The sequence below is a fragment of the Priapulus caudatus genome, unplaced genomic scaffold (assembly GCF_000485595.1).
Source record: "Priapulus caudatus unplaced genomic scaffold, Priapulus_caudatus-5.0.1 Scaffold290, whole genome shotgun sequence".
Classification (NCBI taxonomy): Eukaryota; Metazoa; Priapulida; class Priapulimorpha; order Priapulimorphida; family Priapulidae; genus Priapulus; species Priapulus caudatus.
This window is the reverse complement of record NW_014577351.1, coordinates 38,377-63,294: the sequence shown is the minus strand read 5'-3', so window position 1 is coordinate 63,294 and position 24,918 is coordinate 38,377. Positions and strand designations below refer to the sequence as shown.

The following is a 24,918-nucleotide window of genomic DNA, read 5'->3' as shown; positions in this document are numbered from 1 at the left end:
CATACTTCTTTATATTATAATTTTATATACTATATACATGTATAACGTTATTACTTACAGCTAATTGGTATGTGTAGTAATTTCGTAAAATCTCCCCTCTATCAACTACTGCAATATCGGAATTTTGAACAGCTAATAGGAAACGATTTTCTATTGCAATACTCCTGAATAAATTTTCTTATTTTAACCAATAGAAAATGTCTTATAAAATGGCGTCATTGGATCCACAGCATTCTGGGATAGTGTCTGAAAAATGGCGTTTTCTGAAAATACTATTTTCATTACGAGGACAAATCATTAAACACTGGTGTGTATTTCGAGCATTTATGTTATATCGTGATTATTGTAACATCCGTAATTCCATGTTTGCCAACAGAATGATTGAGATATAGTGGAATCGTGGGTAAATATCGGCGCTAATGCCATGTGAGTGGATGTGGCATGTGTGTTGTGTAGGCAGTGCCAGTAGCCTAGGCTAGATACAAATTACAATACTCAATACTGACAATAGTCAATAATGATTAATGTAACCCAACACGAGTAGGGTTACAACGCGAGCCTATTCTTTTCTCTGGAGGAGCCCCTGAGTGATTCACTCAGGGCGGTTTTATGAATTATGGTCACAGGTGCGTTTTTCGAATTTCGAGACTAGAACTTCCAAACTGGGTTTATTCTAAACAGTTAAAACACGAACCTTTCTCCGCTATCCTGGGACTTACTATGTCTATGTATCACAATACTCTGTATTAAACTAATTAATAATATAACCTGTTACAAAGTTTCGAGGCGACGAGCGGCGATATTTCGAGCGCCATTTCTGTTGACTTGTGACGTACGCATTCCCAATGCGCATAGCATTCGGCTAACTTCAGCTCCTGTGTTGCGTGAAATGCTGGCTCTGGTGACGTCATGACTGACAGCTGGCATCCCATGATCCGAAGTTGGCCGAACGCTATGCGCATTGGGAATGCGTATGTCACAGGTCAACAGAAATGGCGCTTGAAATATTGCCGCTCGTCGCTTCAAAATTTTGTAACAGGTTATATTAGTTTAATACAGAGTATTGTGATACATAGTAAGTCCCAGGATAGCGGAGAAAGGTTCGTGTTTAGAATAAACCCAGTTTGGAAGTTGTAGTCTCGAAAAACGCACCATAAAACTGCCCTGAGTGAATCACTCAGGGGCTCCTCCAAAGAAAAGAACAGGCTCGCGTTGTAACCCTACTCTTATTGGGTTACATTATTGTATCTAGCAGTAGGCTAGCTCTAGTACTAACTACTAGGCCTATAGCCCGCATACAGTTGCCGCAGGGCTATAGAACATTTTATGCCAGTTTTCCTAACTGCACCAGCTCCCCAATGCTTCCACGAAAAATGGCTCACAAAACGCAAAATGATCGGGCTTTATAACACTTATTTATCTACATGGACATCTCACCTATCTTTTTGAACACTTTCCACAACTTTACCCCATGTATTTATGCATTTATTTCGTCAAAGTGCTAGCACTACTTGCATTTCGTGTTCAAATGCTGTTGTGTACATGTGTGACGTCACCCGAAATGTAATAGGCTGCATCATAGCTACCCATGTGTTTTGTCTACATTTCGGGTGACGTCACGCGTTTACACAATAACTGAAAATTCTGCTATACTAACTAGTTCGTTCCAGAGCACGACCTCGCGGCACGTTTCAGTAAATGCCCAAAGAAAATTTGACAGACGTGCAACCGCATGGATCTTCAAAATATGCATATATCTATATGCGGTATTGTTAATATATTTAACAGACTGCAGACTCCCTCATTTTGCTGCGGAATCCCTCTTTCATAGGGTAGGGAGTCCGTTGGACTCCCTTGTTCAAAAGTTAATTTCTACCCCTGTGACTGGATACTGTTAGTATTTTACTGTTGTATAACCTGGTGATGAATCCTTGCAGTATGACTGGATACTGTTAATATTTTACTGTTGCACTACTGTTTACTAGCTGCTTGTGATACAATCAACTAGGGCCACAATGTGACAGTGCTCATATGCCTAGTGGAAAGAGACAAGTGGTAGGCAATCTGCCTATAAATGTATGCATCGAAGGAGAGCACATGAGATAGCAAGATGAAGATATGCTTTCTTGTGTTAGAACCAGTATGCATTTATAGTATTGGTATTTGTTATTAGAAAGATTTGCAAATCAGTATTAAATTTTTGAGACAATCAGTGGCTGGTTCTTAGGCAAATTGTTAATGGTTGTTTATATTTTAACAAGTCCTGATATAAAATATCATTATCATAGAAAGGACTATCATAATGGTAGTGCAATAATAGTGTTGCCTTATCTTATCTTGTGTATAAATTATGATTATGTATACATGTGACAAAACACTGTTACTGCAACTAAATTTAGAGCCACAGTAATTATATCTAGTTTCACAATATTGGCACAATCCCAGTGAAGAATTATTACTATTTTGTTGTCACCCAAATATAGTCATCTTAATGCAGAATTCTTACCTAAGACTGTTGCTAAAATATTTCTCAATAAAGAGCTTAAATCAAAGGTGCAATTTTGGCACCAATAATGCCTAGATTTTGTCACTCTGCAATACTAATAGTATTACTATTATCAGTCTGTTATGTTATTGATCTTCTTGTCCTAACTGAAGGCAACAATACCTGCTGTATATATACGTAACACAGTCCTAGAAATAGAATTTCAATAGCAATCAGGTTATACTTATAGAGTTGTAGGCCTATACTATCTCTACACTTTGTTGTTGTAAATGGATATATTTTGACAGGATACCACTCTATCTCTGATTGCAACACTCATTGTCACATGCACTACTCTATCATTACATATATGTCGTCGACTCCTCGGCCAATTAGCAAATGCAAAACAACATACATGTTAACTCAATTCGGGTGTTAGTTGTTTTGTCTGTAATATAATCATTTTTAATGTGTGTAATGCATTGTATATTTCAACCGTGTTGCAAATTAGGAAAAACCACATGGTATGTTGAACATATTGTTGGTCTATTTAAGCATACTGAATGCAGTGAACTTCCAACATGTCAATTTCGATATAAAATAAATCATTAAATAATTCAAATATCCAATGTGATATTTTATTGCATTCACATGATTTGACCTTCATCTTAAAGTTAAACTTGATTGTTTGCAGACCAGTACATACATGCCTATTAATCCTGTACAAAACTACAAACAGTTTGGCACTCCTAGCTCAAATGTTTATATTTGTGCCACAATTGCTTTGCAAAATGTAATACTAGCCTAAATTCACAAATTATGAAAATTAGTACAAAAACATGTGCAATGTTACACGTCATTAGTGTTTAGAATCACAATAAAAGTAATCAACATTCAGCTAGCAATTTCAGCATTGCACATAAGTTTTCTCGCTTTTCAGTCCTGCTATTTAGATTTGTGCCACTATTGATGATGCCCACGAACAATCAGATTAATGAGAGATGCCTTGGGCATTGCTTGAGCTCGATAAGCTAACACTTAGTTTAAAAAGTGCTCTGGCTGGCAAATTAAATAGGTTGGCTTTAGTCGCCGACTCGAGACTCAAAATCATCTCGCCAAATTTGGCAAAATTTTGCCATTTATCGAATGCAAACCATCATATGATCATCATCCACAGCCATGTGAAAACTAAAATAGCCGGTGGCACTAGTGAGTAGGCACTGGAGATAGTGCAAAGATTCGTCACCTGTTTATACATGTACATTTATGCAGTGTTGTAGAGCCCTGTGACAGAGCAAAGTGCTAATCAAGTATGCATTTTTACTGATTATGACACAATTATCTATGGTTTTATCTAGTCGGGTCATTTGACTGAACATAAATTCCTTTTAATAATTTTAGTTATTCATCTGCTTTTACACTGATTATTAAAGCACTAATGAAGTAATAATAATAAACTCACTGGTAACTGAAGCTGGGTGTGAAACTTGAAATTGGTTAGCAAAGTTATACAGCAGGGATGATGCAGAAATGTAGGTGGCTGCACAGCTATTGACTACATCTGCACAATCAATAAACTGAAAATTCAATCGCATTTTTAAGTCTTTCTTTAAATAGTGGAATATTCTGATATCAGGAAGCTCTTGGTAAACATGACGATTAGCTGTATGTAATGTAAATATCTGTGAGATCCTCATGCATCTATTCACACTATTTTTGACCTTTCTTTGCTCTGATTTATGAATGTGACTATATGTGACCCGCTCCAGCAAAACCAGGATTAAGTAGGAAATTTCCCCCTTAAGGAAAGAAAAGGAAGGAAGAAAGGAAGGAAGGAAGGAAGGAAGGAAGGAAGGGAAGGAAGGAAGAAAAGGTTTTTTTTTTTTCTTCAGCAATTTGAAGATCGGAAACCGACTTCTTTTTTTTTAAATTAAAAATGACCATAATAATCTAGAGATATCTGAACCTATATATCTGGATTAAATATGCACTTAGGAACTTATTTTTGTAAAAATCTTATTTTTGTCCAGGTAGGCCATTTTCAGCATTGACATGTGTGCGTGCTCATTACTCAAAACAATGACTTGCGACTTGGTCCGTATTATGCTGGAGCGGGTCACATATTACCTTGATAACATATACGTGTTGCCTAGATACACGTGTTACAATATCTACTGCCATGATTTAAGGAATGTCAGTGTTTTTAGTTATCTATGCTCAAAATTATATGCCCCACTGCTGTGAAATATTGATAATTGCAAAGCACTCTTGTGTCTTGCAGGTTTGTGCATTAGAATGGATCTGCAAGCACCAGCGCCAACAGACATATGGCTGTTTTGTTAAACAAGCGGCCATATAAAGAATGTTGAGTGGGACCTAGGCTTCTCGGGAGCTCGCTACTGTTCGGTGAGTGGCGCGTGCTGTAGGTACAGTTCTGTTCCAGTGTGTGGAGGGATTGATGAAGATGCAGCTTACAGCAGACGTGACGTTTGCCAGCGAGACAGTCGTCTGGCATCTTGCAGTCTGCCTCGACTCAATGGAGTCAGTGCCAGTCAAGTAAAATCGTGTGGCAGCTGATTCAATGTACTGCTTTTATGTTGTTCAGTTTCTTCTTTCTTACCTGATTGAACTTATTGTGAGAGCAGACCCATGCACAGAGAGTGTATATGTACCGAGAAAGTGGCGAGTGTACAAAGTTAGCTTTTTAAATGTAGCTATTTAATCATTTTAACCTAGTTAGTACCTATCTAGCCTTACCTTGGAGATATAAATTATGTGCTTTTAAGCCTTAAGTAGTCTTCCAGTACTCTGGATGTTATTTCTATTGAGCACTCCATTTTATCGAATAGCTCAAACAATATCTAAATGGAGTTAAAATCAAGTCCACTTTTCTTGACTCACAGGTTACGTATCTGTTTGATCATAAGGAGTTATAATTATTCAGAGGATGGATTATGTACCAGATGCCTGCATTGCTGCAGTACATTTAGGAGCCCCTCAGGATGTTCCCACCATTATTTTTAGCTTGCCTTGACATCGTCAAGATGAGCTATTGCCATGGGGTGTCGTCCATCGTACGTCCGTCCGTCCGTTTGTCAACATTTGGCTACGGTCAACGATATCATAACTCAAGAACCGTTTGACCCACATGTTTCCAATTGCATACAGTTGTTACTCCTATGGGAGAAATTTGAATATCCTATTTTGGAGCACGCCAGTCGACTTACTTTTGAGCCACGCCCACTTTTTGGCAAAAATGAAAATGGCCATCTAAATTCATTCGATTTTGTTAAATTTTGGTACATGTGAATGTGTAAGGCTAGCCCCAAAACAGTTGTTACTCCTATGGGAGAGATGACAACGTCCTATTACGTTTATTTCGTCTAACTGGTTAACAACTCTACAATCATACCTATATACGTGTAATATTGTGTTTTAGATTCTTCGTTACAATAATTTGACTGGAATATTTTATTGTTTTTATTTGCGCGATATTCAAAAACCAAAATGGCGATCATTTAGGCGTAGCGCCATCTCTCGTCAAGATTTCAGACTTTCAGATCTGAAACATTTATTTTCGCATCAAAACTTATGCATATATCATTATCAAGAGTATATAATGGGAGATATGCTAGATATAATGGGAGTTCTCCCATATTATATACTTTTGCTTTATATATCCCCCCCTCCCTCTTCTATCACACCCAAGGTGAGCTACAGTCTCATTGACACTTTCATTAGTTAGCAGGATTGTCCCCTGGCCTTTCACGTGTGTCTAACCGAAAATGGCTTCAAAGCTGAAACTAATAATGTAGCATCTCATAAATCCACTGATATTCCTTAATTGCCTAATCGACATGCGGTATTCCAGCTGTGTTAAGTTTTGACAATCTCAACAGATGTGCTGGTTTTTGCAGCTTGATATATCTAGGTCTCTGAACGGATAGCTTACCTGTTTATTTGGGTCACTTGCTACACAAGTAATTTACACCAATCAGCAATTGGAGATAAATTGCCCTCTGACAATTTCAACATGCCTTCTGACATTCTTGGGAAACGTCCTGGTTAGTCATATAGTGTTGTAAAATTAGTTGGTTTTGTCTCTATCTGGTTGATTGATCAGATTGATTGCTTTTTGGGGTCAAAACTCAAAACGTGCAATCGTGAAATATAAAAGTACCAGTTTCGTCATTGTCATCAGTTACGGCACATGCAATGGTGACATTGTAGTACCCATAACAAGTACTGGCAAGTGTTAAATGGAGCTTGTTATTTATTTCTTATTGATATTCATGATTAAACATTTTTATGTAGCATAAATAAACCATAAGTAACGCCGATAGCTAGAGGCTGAAGACATGCGTCTTGCTGATGCCAAGTAACATTCGTTTAAACTTGTTCTCCCAAGCAAACGCAGCTCAAATTTCGACAGCCCACATTTTTGCACACACGCTGTACGCATGCATGCTGCTATACTTTACGTGGAGGACATGAGTAGGCCACCAAGGGAGAAACTTTTGTTTCAGGACTAACCGACCGTTTTTATGACAAACGAAAGGATCATGAAATATACTTTCCACTAATATGTCAAGTATTTAAGAAATTACAAAATACTAATAGTTAATAAAGGCTATTCTAGTGTCGCAAATGAGATGTGCCAGTCACATGATGAAATCTTGCAATAAAAACTTAAAGTATTAAAAAAATATTAAAAATGTCACCTGCCAATCTCAAAATGATAGCCTGTTCACACATAGTATGTTATTTGTCAGTAAGAACACAGAAACTGTGTTGTTGTGTGGCTGGGCAAAATACCTCGTTGTAATTGATGCAGGGCCATGTCAAGCACCATGAAATAAAAAACAATATTGCCTGCTGCGTGGTACTGTCACCTAGCACATGCAACCACCTCTCTGCCTTGAATGGCTATCTGCAAAAAAGGGTTAAACCAGCGATTGAGGACAGTATATAATATGTGGTATGAGATGTAGATGTATGTACTCCAGGGTACATTCGCAATCACTGTGTGCCCAACAAAATTATGGTTTGTTTGCTTTCAAATGTTTGAATCTATAAAAAGGGGAAAATAACTGAAAAAGTAAAAGCAGCGCATCGTGTACACTTGCAGTCGACTGCATGGATCACTGTAACTTCGTGCACATTGAGGCTGTACATAGGTCTAATGTACAATACATGGGAATGAAATCAGGATAAAGTCGAGCAGGGAAATATTCTTTAAATTTAAGCAATCAAGTTGCATATATGGGTGTAAATGTTGTTTGCGAGCTATAGTACTTGGTGTTGACGTTAGAACCGACGTTTGTGTGAACATGCATTTTGGCATACGCACACACGCGCACATTCAAACAGGGTATATTTCTTGGATTTCATATCTGGACAGTGTAAAGCGTGGTGAACGACCGCTGTCTGCTGACTCGAGTGTCATAGACCCGAGCAGTACGAGAGTCGGTTACAAGTGAGAAGTCGGTGTTGCGTGAGGAGTATGTGATAGCTGCTGCTGTTCTTCTCATAAAACATAAACCGCAGGCTCCAACCAATTTGCGCTTGCTAATTTTGGGCCAGCTGTGAAAGTATACGGCTGTCTGCACCAGATGTATGCACGAAGACTTGCATCTACGCGTAAAGTGTGGTACCCGGGTGTTTGTGATTGCTCTACACTATTTCTGGGGTTCACTTCCAACCCTCCGAGTGAAAGCTGCCGACGTGACAGTGATAGGCAATGATCTAAGGATTAAAAAATGTTAGGAATCGAACATGTGCTGTACTCACGCACTGCGGCAATTGCTCACGCCTGTTCCTGCAGACATGTCATCTCCGCGAACTTTCTCAAAAGGTAATTAATTCATCAGTAAACCTACGCAACAAAGATTTGTCTAATAGTGTGTTCGTGTGCCTCTAGTTCACTTGGTTTATAGTTCTTACAGTTACAGTGCTTTATTTAATTAGCATCATTCAATAGTTTTAATTGTATTGCTTAGGTTAGAGAACTATGCTTATTTAGTTGCATAGTTATTACACTTGCTCATTTAGTTTACAGTGTTTCATTTTAAGTTGAACTTGCTTTGGTATTTAGGTTAACAGCGCTTTACTATTTAATTTGCAGGTCATCATTAAGTCGGTATTGATTGTGTATAGAGTTTACAATGTATCATTTAGTTTACAGTGTATCATTTAGTTTACAGTGTATCATTTAGTTTACAGTGTATCATTTAGTTTACAGTGTATCATTTAGTTTACAATGCAATATTTACTTTACAATGTATCATTTATGTTAGAGTGAACTACGTATTAAGTTTACAGTGTACAGTGCGTTAAGTTCTGAGCACTGGATACTGCGTAATAGTGGAAAGCTGCGATTTGAGCTGATTTTGCTTACCTAAATAATTGATGTGTACATGTTGGGAACGTTGTGCAGTGAGATATAACATTGCTACTGTTTCATGAGCTTACATTAATTCTTGTTCTTGTTGTTAGCACCCAGCTTACGCTAAATATTAGGATGATGTGTTGTGTGTGCACGTCTATGTTGTTGTTTGACCTACGTGAATTCATCCAGCCTAGGCTATAATTATAGCACTGCACATTTAACGTTACGGGGATGATTTATGCCACAATTAGACAATCACAAATTCTTGCGTGAATTATCATGTTTCGTAATATATATCGCTTCCATATTCTACATATTATCTTCAGAATTAGCATAGTTGAAAGCATATCAAATCACCGGTATCTTTCACAGAATATTTCATCAAGAGCATAAACTATAGAGGAAACACTAATAACAACAGCAAAAACATTTTCACTTGAATTAAGTAATGTTACGTACATAGTGTTATGTGGTATTATAATGTTTCCGTGCTTCAATAAGACCAACTGCTTGTCACTTCCACGTTCCTGACCGGAGGTAGCAGTGCGACGTGCGTACAGACAAACTAATGTCTCTATCAATCAATCTTTTTCTCTATAATTCTCTCACTTTCTCAAGTTAAAAAACGTGAAAGCAATTGTAAAGGAAAATATATTTACCAGAAGGTGATGAGAGATCAGAAGCTGCAATTTTTACCCAATACTTATTTGTAGAAGGAGAATTAATAACGCCAATTGTGTTGATTATACTTTAAAGGGCAAGCTGCGAACGAGAATAACATCAGAACTGATGTTATTCTCGTTCGCCTTGCCCTTTATAATAGAAGTTAAAACCGATGTACTGTTAGGAGATACATTTCCTAGAATTGTGTTTTCAAGAAGTATATATGTCGTTATGGTACACGGGGTGTACATGTTACAAAGAGGCCGTATTCTTTATCCGCGTAGCCTTGATCTCGATATATAACGCTCTAGTGTATTTACGTATAGTGCACAATGGGTATCAGTTGCACTGTACAGTGTGTGCTTAGAATCCAGGAAGCCAAGTCTGGTTTCAATGCACAATCTGGTCTCTGCCCCCACACTGTGATGTATGCAGGCATGTTTACACGGTGCCAGATGTGTCTGATGATCTGTCCAGCCTCCGAGTGCGCTCCCCTGAAGGGTGTGCTCTATGCATGTAACAGCCGTGTGTAATCTAAATGAGGACTCTCGGCTTGTTCCCGCCAATACTGTATTATGAAACCTTGTGGCGAGCCAGGCTATGAACGCAGTCGGGTGCTCATAGAAGTAGCTATCGGTCGGCGGGTCGAGGCCTGCCAGGGGAAGGGGGGTTGAGACTGAGATGAGATATAATACTGTCAGAGATGAGAGGTTGCGCAGGACGGTTCGAGTAGGATGAGAGAGTGGGTAGTGAGCATCGGAAGTGCAATCTTCTCTCGCGTAAGAGATGATTGAAGTGAGAGGAAACCCGATCTTTGTGATGCCTAGTGAAAGTGCTCAAATATTTAGAAACGTGTTTTTCAATTCCGCCCCGGCAACGTGTTTATGACATTTAAGATACAGTAGCAAGTTTCGATCGCTAGTTCGGGCTAACGCTCCATTAGGAGTGTTCCCAACTTTGATATCATTAATGATTAATGATTAATGATTAATGATTAATGATTAATGATTGATAATCCTAACCCTAACCCTAACCCTAACCGTAACCTAAATGACATTAAACCACAAACTAATGTATGCCCATGACCATATATATATATATATATATATATTAAGTTGGGAACGCTCTTAATGGAGTATCACCCCTAGTTGGGCGAGACATGAGTGTAAACAAGACACATGTATGTATTGTCTACGTTTGTGGCGTTACTAACGAAACATTACTTCTGAGTGACATGGCGAAGGGTTGGGGTTATTGCTGTCGCTAACAAACACTAGACAGAAAGCAGCTATCGCATCGATTCAGACCATGCCGCTGTCGCGTTGTAGAGATGCTGCTATGTACAACATAACTCACAAAATTGCCGTTCATTATATTCAAATTATCAACATGGATTATCATAACGCCGTCCCGGCGTCAATCAGCGGTTTTTACACCGGGTTTTCTACTTGTACTTTTAAAATAACTACTTATGCGCGAAGGTAGGCCTACACTACCCGATCATCTTCTTGAGTTCTGTCAGTCCGTATAATCACTATTCTGCTCACTGATTTCATCACACAACAACCGTAAGAAGGCTTCTGGGTGAGACCAGACTGCACTGTCGATTCCTGAAAAAAATATTCACTGATCTGTTTATACATAAATTCTCTCTAACGTAACGTAAACGTAAATTCGTTACCGTTACGTTACGATACGTTATTAACGTAACGTAAATGCACAATTGTCTTTCCGTTAGCATTCTCAGCGGAATTCTCAACAGAAGGCGCATGTCAGCTTTCAGGTGAAATACTGTCATCGCTTATTACTATAACTTCTTACGACGCACCAGTATCCGGAGTGCATAATAGAGGGAATTCATGCACTCTTTGCCCGTGTACTTCTGCTAGGCTCTCATATCGTCTCAACGAGTAACAGAGCTATGTTATGTACAACTAGATACGATTTGACCATGAACCACAGTACTAGTCTACAGGGTGTCAATTTCTAAGTGCGCATCGGAAAGAACTTTATCTCAACTATCCATTTTATCACATGAAAATTTATAGTTTATTTTCAATAAATTTATTTCAATAGGCTTGGATTTTTGCCAACAGACTAATACAAAGTTCCGAATACACATAGACAACTCCGTCGGCCTATGTTTGGTAGGAATTAGAAGTAACTGCCAATATTTACTAGCCTGAACTAATTTGGAAGCTGTATGACTGCGCAATTCGTAACTGATGAATCATCCCATCAGGTTACTATGAGCGCCATGGCACTGTATTGTTACCCCGTGACTGTGAGAACTGTCTTGCTATTATTGGTGGTTACTGAAGAAATGCAACAGAGCGTTAATCGATATATACAGGTATACTGTATCGCGAAACAAACATCATACATCACTGCCCGCCCACATGCTTCTCTGTCGCGCGATGAAAACGCGCAGTCGGCCGTACGTGTGTCACGTGTGAAGCTCTGATGACGTAATGTGTACACTCGGTCGCACTGAGATGTATACGCTGTCTCACGTCGACGCTCAATGCTGCAGCTATCACGGAGCCATCGGATTAGGCGAATTACACCCGGCTATCCCTACAAGCAGTAATAATACTAATCAATGAGGCTGAACAAAAACGAGACCGGCTAGCAAGATGCTCAGCGTTGCCCTCTGTGAGGCTCCAGGGACTATTGCTTACGAAGTTGCACTGAACGTATTGATCTGTCTGTCAGCCGATACATGTCGGCATCTACTGTTCGATATGCAGCATATGTTAGTGGATAATAGTGATCGTCAGTGGTTGATATCATTTTGAAGCCCAACTTAACTAGTGACAACGGGGGTTTTATATTCACCTTATAGCAACGTACGAAGAACATAAATGTCATTAGGCTATACAGGGCATGGTCAGAGTATATGCCCAGACACGAAGTCTTTTCACAACGCGTATTGAAATGTATTAGCAATGCTCATTTCGGGGACAATTTATTTAGCTTCTTAACATCCTGGGTAGCAGTATGCACATGTATGTATGTGAGCTTCCAGGTACTAAGTACTAATGTTTGAATACCATTTGACATATCCTTCGATCGTTACTGTTGCTAGTATAAAAAAACACCTTTACAATACCTACTGTGACTCAAAACACTAATCAGTCAGAGTGTCAACTTGTGTGTTTAGACCACTACATGTACCCATCGCTTACTACTGTCCTTCTCCTGGCGCTTACATGCCTTAATTCCTCTACAGCCATGCTCATACCTCATTCATACATGCTAAAACTGTTGCTAGAAATATAATACTCATGATTGCATTTTTCACAGTGTAGCTGCGTGCGGTCATATGAAAGGTGTTGACAACATGAGTTAGACTGCGTTCAACCTTCATGTGTGGGCACTCTAGTCTTTCTAAGATGCCACTTACTGCCATCTATGTTATTTACTTCTAAAACATCTGTCAATATCAGTTATTTTTAATCCTTAGCTGCGGAAGATGATACAGTAAAATCTAGTGTTTTACATATCATCGATGGCTTAGACGAGTAATTTTGGTCAAGTTCAACTAGATAGATGTTTTGAAGCACGAGAATTAAAATAGATATTTTGTTACAATGCAGGGTTGTTTCAACAGAGCAGATGTGTCACGCATTTAATATCTTCATTTATAGATTGCCTTTTTACTAACATCTGCATTTAAATTATTCAGATAATATTTCAGAAAACATTTTTAATTGGATAGGCAGAGTTTATTGCTAGTTTGCCTGTGTTGATAACCTCATTTCGACATGTAGCTATTTACACGTGTACTGCAAAAAAATTTCTTTCACTCGTAAAGAACCGATAAAGGATATTCCCAGAACATTAGTTTCGCTCACTTCGAGTGGAATTGTAGAGTTTTATGATTTGTGGTAGACCATCCCCAGTACAGCCAGCAAACGAACCCCGTTCAGCAGTAGTGTCCTCAGTGCGCAGGTTTTTTGGTTGCCGAGTGATCTACCAGAAGTTGAAAAATGTTCTTTATTTACCATTGCCCCGCTTTCTCACCACTTTACACGTATTTTATACGTTTTTTTGCTTCCTCGTGTCCTTTTCACATTCTCATATTGACACATTCTTATAACCTATTATTCTCCTTCAGTTTCCTCCCCTTCCCTTCAATTTGCCTCCTCTTCTCCCAAACCTCGCTCATTAATCTATATCACAGAGGTTTTCCAACCACACTTGCCCCCTCCCGATCACGTCTCCCTTTCCTTGTGTGTTGTATCCTCCCGTCTTCTTTCCTCGTCTTTCCCATTTTCTTCCCACGCTCCTCTTTCTCGCCTCTAGTTTTACCATAATTTGTAAGCTCAGGCAGACATAACGGCAGAGGTCTGACTGCTATATGGCCAAGACTTCTAGTTACCGTCTTGTATAGAATCTCTGCCAGGTCCATACACACGTATAGTCAATTTTCATGCTCAAAGTGAGTAGGAGGATGGGGTGGGTACAATATTGAGTGGGCTACGGCAACAAAATTTGAATGACGTTTTTCTCCTGATGAAAAGTGTTAAAAGTTATCATATGTATGATTTCTTGAAACAATGTAGCAGGAAACATCACAGAGTAGACGTTAATGGTGTGTTTGAAGAAAAATTGCAACTAATTGAGTCAGAATGTCTAGTAGCACATCAGGCTGTCAGCAATAACCCAGTATAAACCCTGAGACAGGCACAGCTGGTGGTGTGCCGCCCTTACCATTAGTCCAGCATCGGCAGGTGGCATATATGCAACAAGTTTAGGTGACCTGTGACCCACTTTCCACTCCCAAATATTATTATTTCTCCGTGAAAATAATCTCCTTAAGCGCCAGCTAGCTTGCCTTATCCCGCCAAGTGCAAAGCTGTCCACAATAAGTGAAACATGGATAGAATCAGAATAGAATAGAATTGTTAGTGCATTTTTTGTTAATAGCAGGCATCCATGCTAGATCAATCAGTCATAGGGTGGGGAAGAAAATGTGACTGGATGCCACCATCGATTTTGACCTTAAATGTCATTTTCAAGGTCAACGGTCAAATAAAGTCAAATTTTTTTTTTTTACATTGTGCATTAATTGACATCAACTTTATCTGCTCTATCCATAGAAACTATCTCTATTATCAAAAATACATGTATTTAGCCTGTTTAATTAACAAGTGAATTTTAATTTTTACACATAATAATATGAAAGTCCGCCATTTCCAGTGGTCGCCCGGCGGTGACAGCATTGAGCAATTGCTGCAGTAGCTTTCTGTCAGCTTTGATTGTTTTCTGTACATTCTGTTTAGTAGATACATTTGCTTTGTACAGATCAGCAAAGGTTTTTGAGTGGTGCTTCTTCAGTGTGTCATGAAACCTGACAGTTCCCTCAATCAGGCGTTGCTTTACATTAGTGACAACATGCTTCTTTCCTCGGTCTTCAGCTGTGAGTAGATCTCTCACCACGTCATTCGATGCAGTAAATTTGGTTGCCAGTGATACCAATGGTAAATTGTCTTTTCCGTTCGTGTCACAGTCTCCATCTCCTTCAGCCAAGGTAGTGTGTACTCGGAATACATCAAATCTTGTCACTTGTATGGCAAGCTTCATCACATCATCAATATCACGCCTTGTGCGTGCTGGACAACTATCAGAACGGGTGAAAGTGGTCTCTTCCTCATCGTCTTCAAGGTTGTAGAGAGATCTGATGTTCTGTGTGATGCGTGATTGTTCTGACCATGTGATACAAAACTTGTCCCTGGCTTGATCATTCCTGGTAATGCCAATAATGCCATTTTGCATCTTGCATGTTCTGTTGATCCCCTCAGTCGCCTGGTCAGCAGGAACTTGGTTGAAGCGCCTTTTTGTTTTCTTCACAACAAAGTTCCCAGCAATGAACTCTGCATGAACCCCTGGCGCTGTCTTCTCTAGGAGTTTCATGTCTGCGAGATAGACCGGTCCCCATCGAGCATAGTTGGTGTGGTCGTAGATGGTGAGCCATGGCAGCATGGCTGCAAAGGATGCAAGATGAAGAGTCCAGTTGCCATCTCTCACAGCCCTAAACAGCAGTGTTTGATGAAAAAATAAAACAGGTGGCAATTGCAAACAAAATAATTGTTTAGGATTTTACAGTGACAAAGTAGTTTATTGAACGTGTATGATAGTTTTGGTGTGCAAATCCAAAAGTTTTGGTGTGCAAATTACTTTAACATGCACAATAAACACATTTCGAGAAAATCACATTTGTGTTTCACGATGCCATACACATATGTGTAAAAATTAAAATTCACTTGTTAATTAAACAGCCTAAATACATGTTTTTGATATTAAAAATAGTTTCTATGGATAGAGCGAACAAAATTGATGTCAATTAATGCACAATGTGAAAAACACGAAATCTGACCTTATTTGACCTTTTGACTTTGAAAATGACCTTTAAGGTCAACATCTAGGGTGACATCCACCCACATTTTCTTCGCCACCCTATGACTCATTGATCTAGCATGGATGCCTGCTGTCAACAAAAAATGCACCCCAAAGTAAAAAAATTTACTTATATTGGCTGGTGTACCATAAGTCAGTGCAGGCGTGATGTCGCTGTTACAGTAGCTTGTAAGTTCTCTGCTCAATGTAACTAAACAGTAGCGTTCCGTGCTACCGGACAATCTGTATCACAGTGAAGGTATGCGTGTGTGCGTGCATGTGTGTGCGCGCGTGTGCGTGCATGTGTGTGTGTGCGTGTATGCGCGCGTGTGTGTGCGTGTATGCGCGCGTGTGTGTGCGTGTGTGGTGTGCGTGCGTGTCTGCGTGCTTGCGTGTGTGGGGAGCCGGGTTAAAATGAAAAGCTAGAAGAATGGCCTAGCGTTCTTCCTAGTTATTATATAACTTTAAGTCAAATTAAGCGGCCTATTGAGTTACGCGATAAAGGGATTCCTTGGTCGATATATGGCCGCGCGGGTGATGTACGTACTTTACAATACATGTTGGTGTGTGTGAGTGGTGATCGCGTGTACTAGCTTTACCAGATTGAATTATTCCGTGACGTAGACAAGTAAGAATTCCTAAGTTCATCCAGAGAAACCCATTGTAATTCAGTTCATACATTAATCACAGTGATCCTTGTTCCCTGTAGTAGATGGGTGATGCCTGATGGTGTATAGTCTACGAGGTAAATGTCTCAGTCTGTCTGTAGTCCTTACACTGTGGAGTTTGTCTCTGCTAAATTTCTCATCCCCTCACAATTGCAACCAACCTTCCTTTATCAACGACTCCCTAATGTTCGCGGTTACATTCGTGTTAATTTTATTAGGCAGGGGGGGGCTAACTTTACTTGTAATAATTAGTTTTGCTACTCTTTGTTGCCTTTTTTTATATAATCCTTAATTTTATGCGTTTCGTCATAACCCCCAATATAAAGTGTAGACTAAGTATCTAGATCAACATTCAAGGTGTGAGCTCAGCAAGGGAAATTACTAAGTAACTGTTTCCTCCGTCTGCTTGATAGATTTTAGTGGCAAGATTGGTTGCTCAACGATTTTATGCTGTAATGGTCCTGCATCGATCTTTCATCAAGGGAAGAATAATAATGCTGACGCTGCTTAGCCGATGGTTCGTTGATCTATCGGGAGGGAGCGACGTTGCTGCTAGACATGTAAGATATAATGTCGACGCCCTGCAGCTGCTTTACTGTCTGGGCGTACGTCTCTCGAAATATTGATCGTCCGTAAGGTGTCTTCTGTTCTACTTGATGCCATTACCATTTAGTGAACGCACATTTATCGGGATGGGTTCGTTTTCCTGTTGTGGAAATGATACTAATATTGCGTTTAGTAGTGCGTTGTCGGCAGGTCATGATCTTTCGTCTGCTACTGTTGCAGAATAATATAGCAACCACCGACGGATGCGATGAGAATTAAGTCGAGAAGATTGCAGTTTCGAACTGTTTCAATATATTAATTTCTTAATTTTATCAATTTTTAAAACATTTATTATATATAACAATATTATATCATAATAAATGTATTTCATATATGTTTGGTTTTTTAAATTTTTAATTAACTTAAATAATTCCTCCTTTTAATTTAGATATTGTATTCCTATTTGATCATCTAGTTGCTCCATAGTCTTTCAAGTAACGTATTACTACCCGTGCACTACTAGTGAAATGATGCTGACTCACTCGCCAGCCAGCGGGAGGGAGTCGGCAGCAGCTGGATGCGGCTCTGTGCATCGCCAAAGATGATAGAGTATGTGAGTGGGCTGTGCGGCCGGGACGATGCGCAGCTACGTAGTAGCATCGCTGAGAATTAGTATCTAGCCGAAATATCATCTATCTATGCGTTAGCATCAGCGCCGCGTAGGAATATATATATATAGGGAAATCGAAAATCGACCGCGACTGCGACCGGAACACTGGACACACTAGCCGATTTTCATGCGGTCTCGCCGGCCGGCTGAGCGGCCAGGGCAGGTGGGTTCAGGTGGCTAGGAACCAACATTTGATTAAAGTTTTAGACAATTGTTTTTACTCGCCAACATGGGCGAGTCAGCTTTAGCTTTTACTCGCCTGATATTATTTTCACTGGACATCTATAGGCGAGCGGGTGAGTGCCAAGCTCGTTCGCTGTGATAATGTTGTATTATTTCATCTTGAACCATGTAAAATGAGCTTTGTAATGAAGAGAGATCGCAAAAGTGTTGCATCGGCAGATGTGTGCTTGCCCAACCACGAGATTTCACGCGCCTGTTTACAGCACGTTTGTAAATACATGCTTTCAGAGAAAAAATCTTCAGGCTGGAAGAAAATTATGTACTAAATTTAGCAGGTTTTTAAGAGCGAATGAAGTTTTGACGAGTGAGCTGGGTTGATAGGTGGAGCGGATGTTTTGGAGAGGGTTGAGATGCTGGGCTGCTGCTGTGAAGCCAGTGACTTTGCTAGCTTCGACGTGGTACTAAAATAGACAGTGGTTTTGTTTCTACTGTAAATATATTCGCAGCATGGCACTTTGACTGACTTTAAAAAGTGACCTAAATTGTTTTCCGAGTACGCACTAATATTTGTTTAGCATGTTGGGGACCAGCATTCACCAGTATGCACCCTGTTGGGCTGAGCTGGGAAAGGTCAGTACTGCCAGTAGGGGAAAAATAACTAAGACGCAGTAGCTAGGGTATGAAAACGATGTGTAATCCTGCTGTACGTCACACTTAGTTTTTGCTTTTACCTCCTCAGTTGCAATACAGTAAACACCAGTGGAAAAAATGCACGGGGGCTCGGGGCGAATTAGCCCCCGAAATGCCAAAAAGAGCCCCCGTAAATTTGCATAGAATTTAATGCAAACCAAATTTTAGACTGCTATTTTCATGCACGCGAGCTTGAAAAGTAGCCCCCGATAAAATAAATTTTATTTTTTCCCTGGGACTAAACACCCGCATAAAAGAACCCGCGATTTTAAGAACCTCCAGGCTGAAATTGGCCCAATAAAGTACCTATTATATAGGTGAGTGTTAGGTGATACTTTAGGCTGAGTGGTAATGGGAAACTAACTAACTTGTTCTATACCAACACATATTATCAGGAGTAGATAATAGCAAGAGCTAATAATACCTAGAGTGTACAACGGGAAAACGGGAAAATAGTGCTATTTCACGACAACATTATTCTACTTTGCCTGCGAGTCTAGAATAATTTTATGGTATTGCATTAAGCAGAATTCTTTGATCTCTAAAACAAGACCAACCGCTTGTCAATACGATACTCCTAGGCTGAGATATTGGCTCCTAAACCTCCCCTCCCACATGCCTCACGCCGCCTCGCATCCACTTTATTCAGCGTTTTTCCGTTGTACATTCTAGGTATTACTAGCTCTTGATAATAGGGAACCCTATTATCCCCTATTATTATCCCCTATTATTATCCCTATTATTATCCCCTATTAGAGGGGGTTCCCTATTATCTACTTCTGATATTATTGTTATATATTGTTGTCACGATGTTCGGTGTTCATTTTGAACAGCTTTACGCAACTTGTCCAGCTGATTGCTGCTTGCTGATGGCATTCTGCCTGTTATGTTGTATATTTGTGTTGTACATGTTGTATTTTTGCAGGGGTCGAAATAAGCGATGGTCCGGGGCCATCAAATAATCAGGAGGACCATCAGATTTTCAAAGTCAATGGTCCGTCAATATTTTGGTCCCATTTTACGGTAATTTTCTTTGAAGTTTCCACGTTCCAATATATACTATTAAAGTGAATAAACAATTACTGTATCGTTTGATACATTCATTGTTACAATCAGTAGGTGAATAATTAAACCATTTTATCACCATGTAAAATCTCTTTCTTACGCTTGCACGCCGCATTACTTTTAGAGAAGCAATTTCAAAATTAGGAGGACCATCTAAAATTTAGGAGGACCATCTAAATTTCAAACTAGATGGTCCTGTGGACCATCTCTTTTTTCCCCCTTATTTCTACCCCTGTTTTTGTATATGTTATATTTATGTTGTAGGCCTATATGTTGTATTTTTCGAATGAAATTTTGTTTTCATGTAAATGTGTACAATAATATGGAATATGTATAGAAAGCACTATAGTCAAAGTAGGTTCACAGCGCCATGTAATCGGCACGCTACGTTATCCTGTAGAGATGTTATTATTCCACATTGGGTTGCACATCTAATCCAAACTGACATGTTATCACATATTTATCACACAGTCTGTTTATACGGCTCAATGCGCGTAGGAAGCATACGTGTGGGAATGTGTGCAGCTGTGCAGTAGCAGCACACTGTGCAGTAGCAGCCCACCACACTGTGCAGTAGTAAGCAGCACCCTGTGCAGTAGTAGGGCAGCCCACACTTGTGGGCAGTAGCAGCACACTGTGCAGTAGTAGCAGCACACTGTGCAGTAGCAGCACACTGTGCAGTATCAGCACACTGTGCAGTATCAGCACACTGTGCAGTAGCAGCACACTGTGCAGTAGCAGCACACTGTGCAGTAGCAGCACACTTGTGTAGTAAGCAGCACACTGTGGCAGTAAGCAGCACACTGTGCAGTAGCAGCACACTGTGCAGTAGTAGCAGCACACTTTGCAGTAGCAGCACACTGTGGCACACTGTGCAGTAGCAGCACACTGTGCAGTAGTAGCAGCACACTTTGCAGTAGTAGCAGCACACTGTGGGCAGTAGCAGGGCAAGCCTGTGCAGTAGCAGCACACCTTGTGCAGTAGTAGCTAGCAACAAAAAAAAAAAAAACTTTTTGCGCAGTAGTAGGCAGCACACTGTCAGTAGCAGCACCACTATGGCAGTAGCAGTACACTGTGCAGTAGCAGCACAACTGTGCAGTAGTAGAACACTGTGGCCACACTGTGCAGTAAGGCAGCACACTGTGGCATAGTAGTACGCAGCACACTGTGCAGTAGTACAGCACACTTTGCAGTAGTAGCAGCACCTGTGCAGTAGCAGCACACTGTGCAGTAGCAGCACACTGTGCAGTAGTAGCAGCACACTGTGCAGTAGTAGCACACTGTGCAGTAGTAAGCAGCACACTGTTGCAGTAATCAGCACAGCTGTGCATGTAGTACAGCAACACCTGTGGCAGTAGCAGCACACTGTGGGGAGTAGGCAGTACACTTGTGTAGTAGCAGCGCACTGTGTCAGTAGTAGGCACGGGCAAACTGTGCAGTAGCAGCACACTGTGCAGTAGCAGCACACTGTGCAGTAGCAGCACACTGTGCAGTAGCAGCACACTGTGCAGTAGCAGCACACTGTGCAGTAGTAGCAGCACACTGTGCATTAGCACAGATAGTGGACAATCGCATGTGAACCTATGCTGTCATGCTAAAGCCAGATATGTAAAATGCTGAAGCCAGTAAAGTCGAAGTGAGCTATTTCGTCCTTACCTGATTACCTGATTTCAATCATGCACTTTATGCAGATTGCCTATACCATCTAACACGAGTATGCTGAATCGCCTAGCAAGTGGACTAGGCATCACACATGCTTATTTCTGTTTGTAATGATTTATGTATGATTCGCATGATTGTATCCTGTGGTTGGTAAATTATTCTTGTTGTTTGTGCACAGGGCGTGCGTGCGGTGTACTTGTGTGTTGCAGATGAGCATTTAAACGGCATTTACAGCAAGTTATCGACAATAATATGCGAAATAGAGTAGAGAAACATTAACTAAGACTTTGGCAGTAAATACATTTCGTGTTTATTTTATACCTTTTTTTTATTGAGACGTTTCAAGTGCCTGTTGGTGCAGGGTTAGTATATCAGGCGTCTCTCCCGGTTCCATAATGAGTGCACTTTTTGTTTTGCTGAAAACTCCAACTTCCAGCCAGATGTTTGGTAGCTATGGAACATTGAAGGCACTGCAGATGTCCATCGTAGTTAGTGAATAATATCTGTAGATACATTGCAAGTATATATTGATTTAGTGAAGTCACTTTAATAGCGATCTCGTTACGTGCACAAATATTTGACGAACGACGATTATTGGAAATGGAACTGGTTTTTTTCAACTAACCCAGCTCATATGGTGGTACTTGAATGCTTGGCTTCACTTCATTAGAGTTTATTCTGGCGTATTCTTGTGATAGTGCTTTAAGCGAAATGCAGATTCAGAGTTCTGCACCATAAGACTCGCTAGAGAGGTTGGGTGAAGATACAAAGTAACTTTTAAATGCGCATGTGTAAATTGGTCTCGCTAACTAGCAACAATATCCTAGGAGTCTTGGTTATCTCACTCAGCCGAATAAGTCAGTTATCAGGCTTCGCTTTTTCACGGGGTCTGATCAGCCCAAGCCTCCGTGAACAGCCCGTCTCCGACATCGACGGGGCTTTTCTTCCGGCGCCGTCAAATTTCGAGATTTCAAAGCTTTTATTACACAATTCATCAACTTAAAAAAATCCGCCCCATCTAGAGAAAATCAGCCCCGTCGAGTAAATGATGGGGCCTTTTTTTAGACTGGTTCCTTAGAGTGGTTTTCTCCGACGGCGAAGCCTGTCAGTTATGTACTTAGCTAACCTTATAGCAGTGTATAGTAAGACATTGATAACAAAACATAGTAACGGTTTGAAAACAATGATTTGTCTAATTTTCGTATCGTGAGTGTGTGATCAATGACTCACTATTAAAAAGTATTTATGTCCCTTTCTCGCACTCTTATTTACTAGCTACTTCTAATTACTCCTAATTACTCCTAATTACTCCTAATTACTAGCTTTTCATTGTCAGCAATCTACTTCACAGCATCGACTGAGCACTTGCATTGCTACCCTTCATGCCTTCACGCTGGCTCTCCCTTGTTTATATCCTTTCCCCAGAGAAATGTCTTAATGTGTGGATACAGGATATTTGTTTGCATAGAAAGGTCAAACGTCGGTTCATAGTCCACTGCGAGATGTTCACAATCAGCATCCTAATTGTTTGCTGTTTGCACCGTAATGTGGGAGGCTGGCTGCACTAATCGCTCGCTAGTCGTGACAAATGGGTCATGATCGCTGAAGCCAAGCCAAGTAGCCAAACATCTCTATGAATACACCACATCCAGTGGTCTATACTGTAGATGGTTGAGCGGTCGGTCATTCCAGTTAGGCCACAATTAAAAAAATCTTTGTTTGCCCTCACCCGACCCAGGCTGAAAAGTTTGGGTATGTAGATAGGCTTCTTTTTTTATTTTGAGGTTGGTCTTTTTACAAATTTTGCATGGTGTCTACATGCTCCGGTGTGGTTGTGTGGAGATACCTTTTAATAGCTTTTATGTTGAATGTTTGTTTTGCTTGGTACATATAATGTATTGCCTACAGATTTATATCATGTACAGTGTCAATGATACAATTTGTAAAAAAAAGAATGTGAAAGATCAATAGCATTTTTTAAATCTTTTTGGTGGGTCGGTTGGGTGATAATATTTTTATTATGGCCTTACGAATAAAATTTCGTCTGCTACGTTTGCAATTCCCATTTAAATTTGGCGAGCATTGATTGTGTCCCTACTTGTAAGGAATCAGTCAGTGTTTTACCCATCGTGCTCATGAATGTACTTGAATGGGAGAGTGCTGAAGTTATTCGCGATCATCAATGTGTACTCATTCCTTATAGGGCTGTGGAAGGAAACGCGTGCAAACAGCTTGCATTCAGTTTGGCTTCACAGTTTACACATTCTCTTTCTACTCACGTTCATACCGCATCTCCTGTTGCAGGCTGAGTCGTAGGCTGAGAGCCTAGGCATGGGGGAGGCTCACGAGGACCTTGTACAGCCGGGCCATGTCATCAAAGAGCGCTGGAAAGTGGTGGGTAGAGCTGAGAAACTCAAACAGTAATAAAATAAGTATGGGTTTAGTTTTTATTATGCTTTTTGGGTACAGTAAATAAAATCATTACGTACTCTATGCTACACGTGCTACCTGGTTTTTCTACGTTTGATGCATTAGTGCTCTCTTTCGCTGATTAAAAGTTTACGCTAATGGACCGGTTTTCATTACGTGCAGCATGCAGTAATAAAGAATTTAATTCGAGGAATTACTGTCACGAATAAAGAAGCAGGGTTTTACAGTCAAACCTTGTGAATGGGTATATTATGTTGCACTAGTCACAAGTAGGTGGTCTGTACAAACTTAATCTCTTCTTACTGCAAGTATTATTATATTGATATTACTATATAAGTATGTAGTATAATTATTATATTCTGTAGCGGCCTACAACAAAGGAACACATCGATTTTATTGATGAATTGAGCAATTTGTAACTATCCAGCTAAGATGTCTTTTATTAAAAAAAACAATGAATGACATCATGGAATATTCAACAATCTGGTAAATTTTAGCTGACTGTACAACAGTCTATTCATGTCAGCTGACATCAAATGCAAAAAAACCTATTGAGACGGGGGCCTGGAAATCAACAATATGGAATATCACGTACATGTTATTCTATAAGAAATTAAAAATATTCTTAACATTTGGAATGCCTGTAACTTGTGAGATTCGGCGATGATGCTGCTGTTCACAGTCTTCACTAAACATTACAGGAAGGGGAAATAGATAGACGACTCTGAGCTATCACACATAGTTGGCCCTAATACTGCGTATCTGTCTCATTCTGTCCCAGGTGAAGAAGATCGGAGGAGGTGGGTTTGGTGAGATCTACGAGGGCGTAGACATGGTCACCAAGGAGTCGGTCGCACTGAAGCTAGAGTCTGCCAAGCAAGCGAAGCAGGTGCTGAAGATGGAGGTGGCTGTTCTGAAGAAACTGCAAGGTGTGACTTCATTGATCTTTCCTCTTCCCTTTTTCCTGTCTCCCTCTATCGTCTTCCTTTTAGGCAGGCTGCTGTCTTGCTATATTCTTCCGTTTCGTGACCACCAGAAAGGGTGGGCACCAAAATGGCATGAAAAT

At 40.1% G+C, this 24,918-nt stretch overlaps 1 protein-coding gene across 3 annotated transcripts in view; it reads left to right on the top strand.

Moving 5' to 3' along the window:
* Nucleotides 1-224: 224 nt before the first annotated feature.
* Nucleotides 225-24,918, top strand: part of LOC106808613 (serine-rich adhesin for platelets-like) — a 38,594-nt gene continuing 13,900 nt past the window's right edge. Inside the window, exons 1-4 of one of the 3 annotated variants that reach the window (XM_014811394.1) lie at nt 225-307; nt 4,767-4,891; nt 23,727-23,816; nt 24,634-24,781. In XM_014811394.1, the coding sequence (XP_014666880.1) occupies nt 23,754-23,816; nt 24,634-24,781 (211 nt within the window). In that variant the 5' untranslated portion in view covers nt 225-307; nt 4,767-4,891; nt 23,727-23,753. Of the gene's footprint in view, nt 308-348; nt 404-4,766; nt 4,892-7,956; nt 8,340-23,726; nt 23,817-24,633; nt 24,782-24,918 lie in introns of those variants that run through there. The other 2 variants (XM_014811395.1, XM_014811396.1) reach the window with 2 other exon arrangements.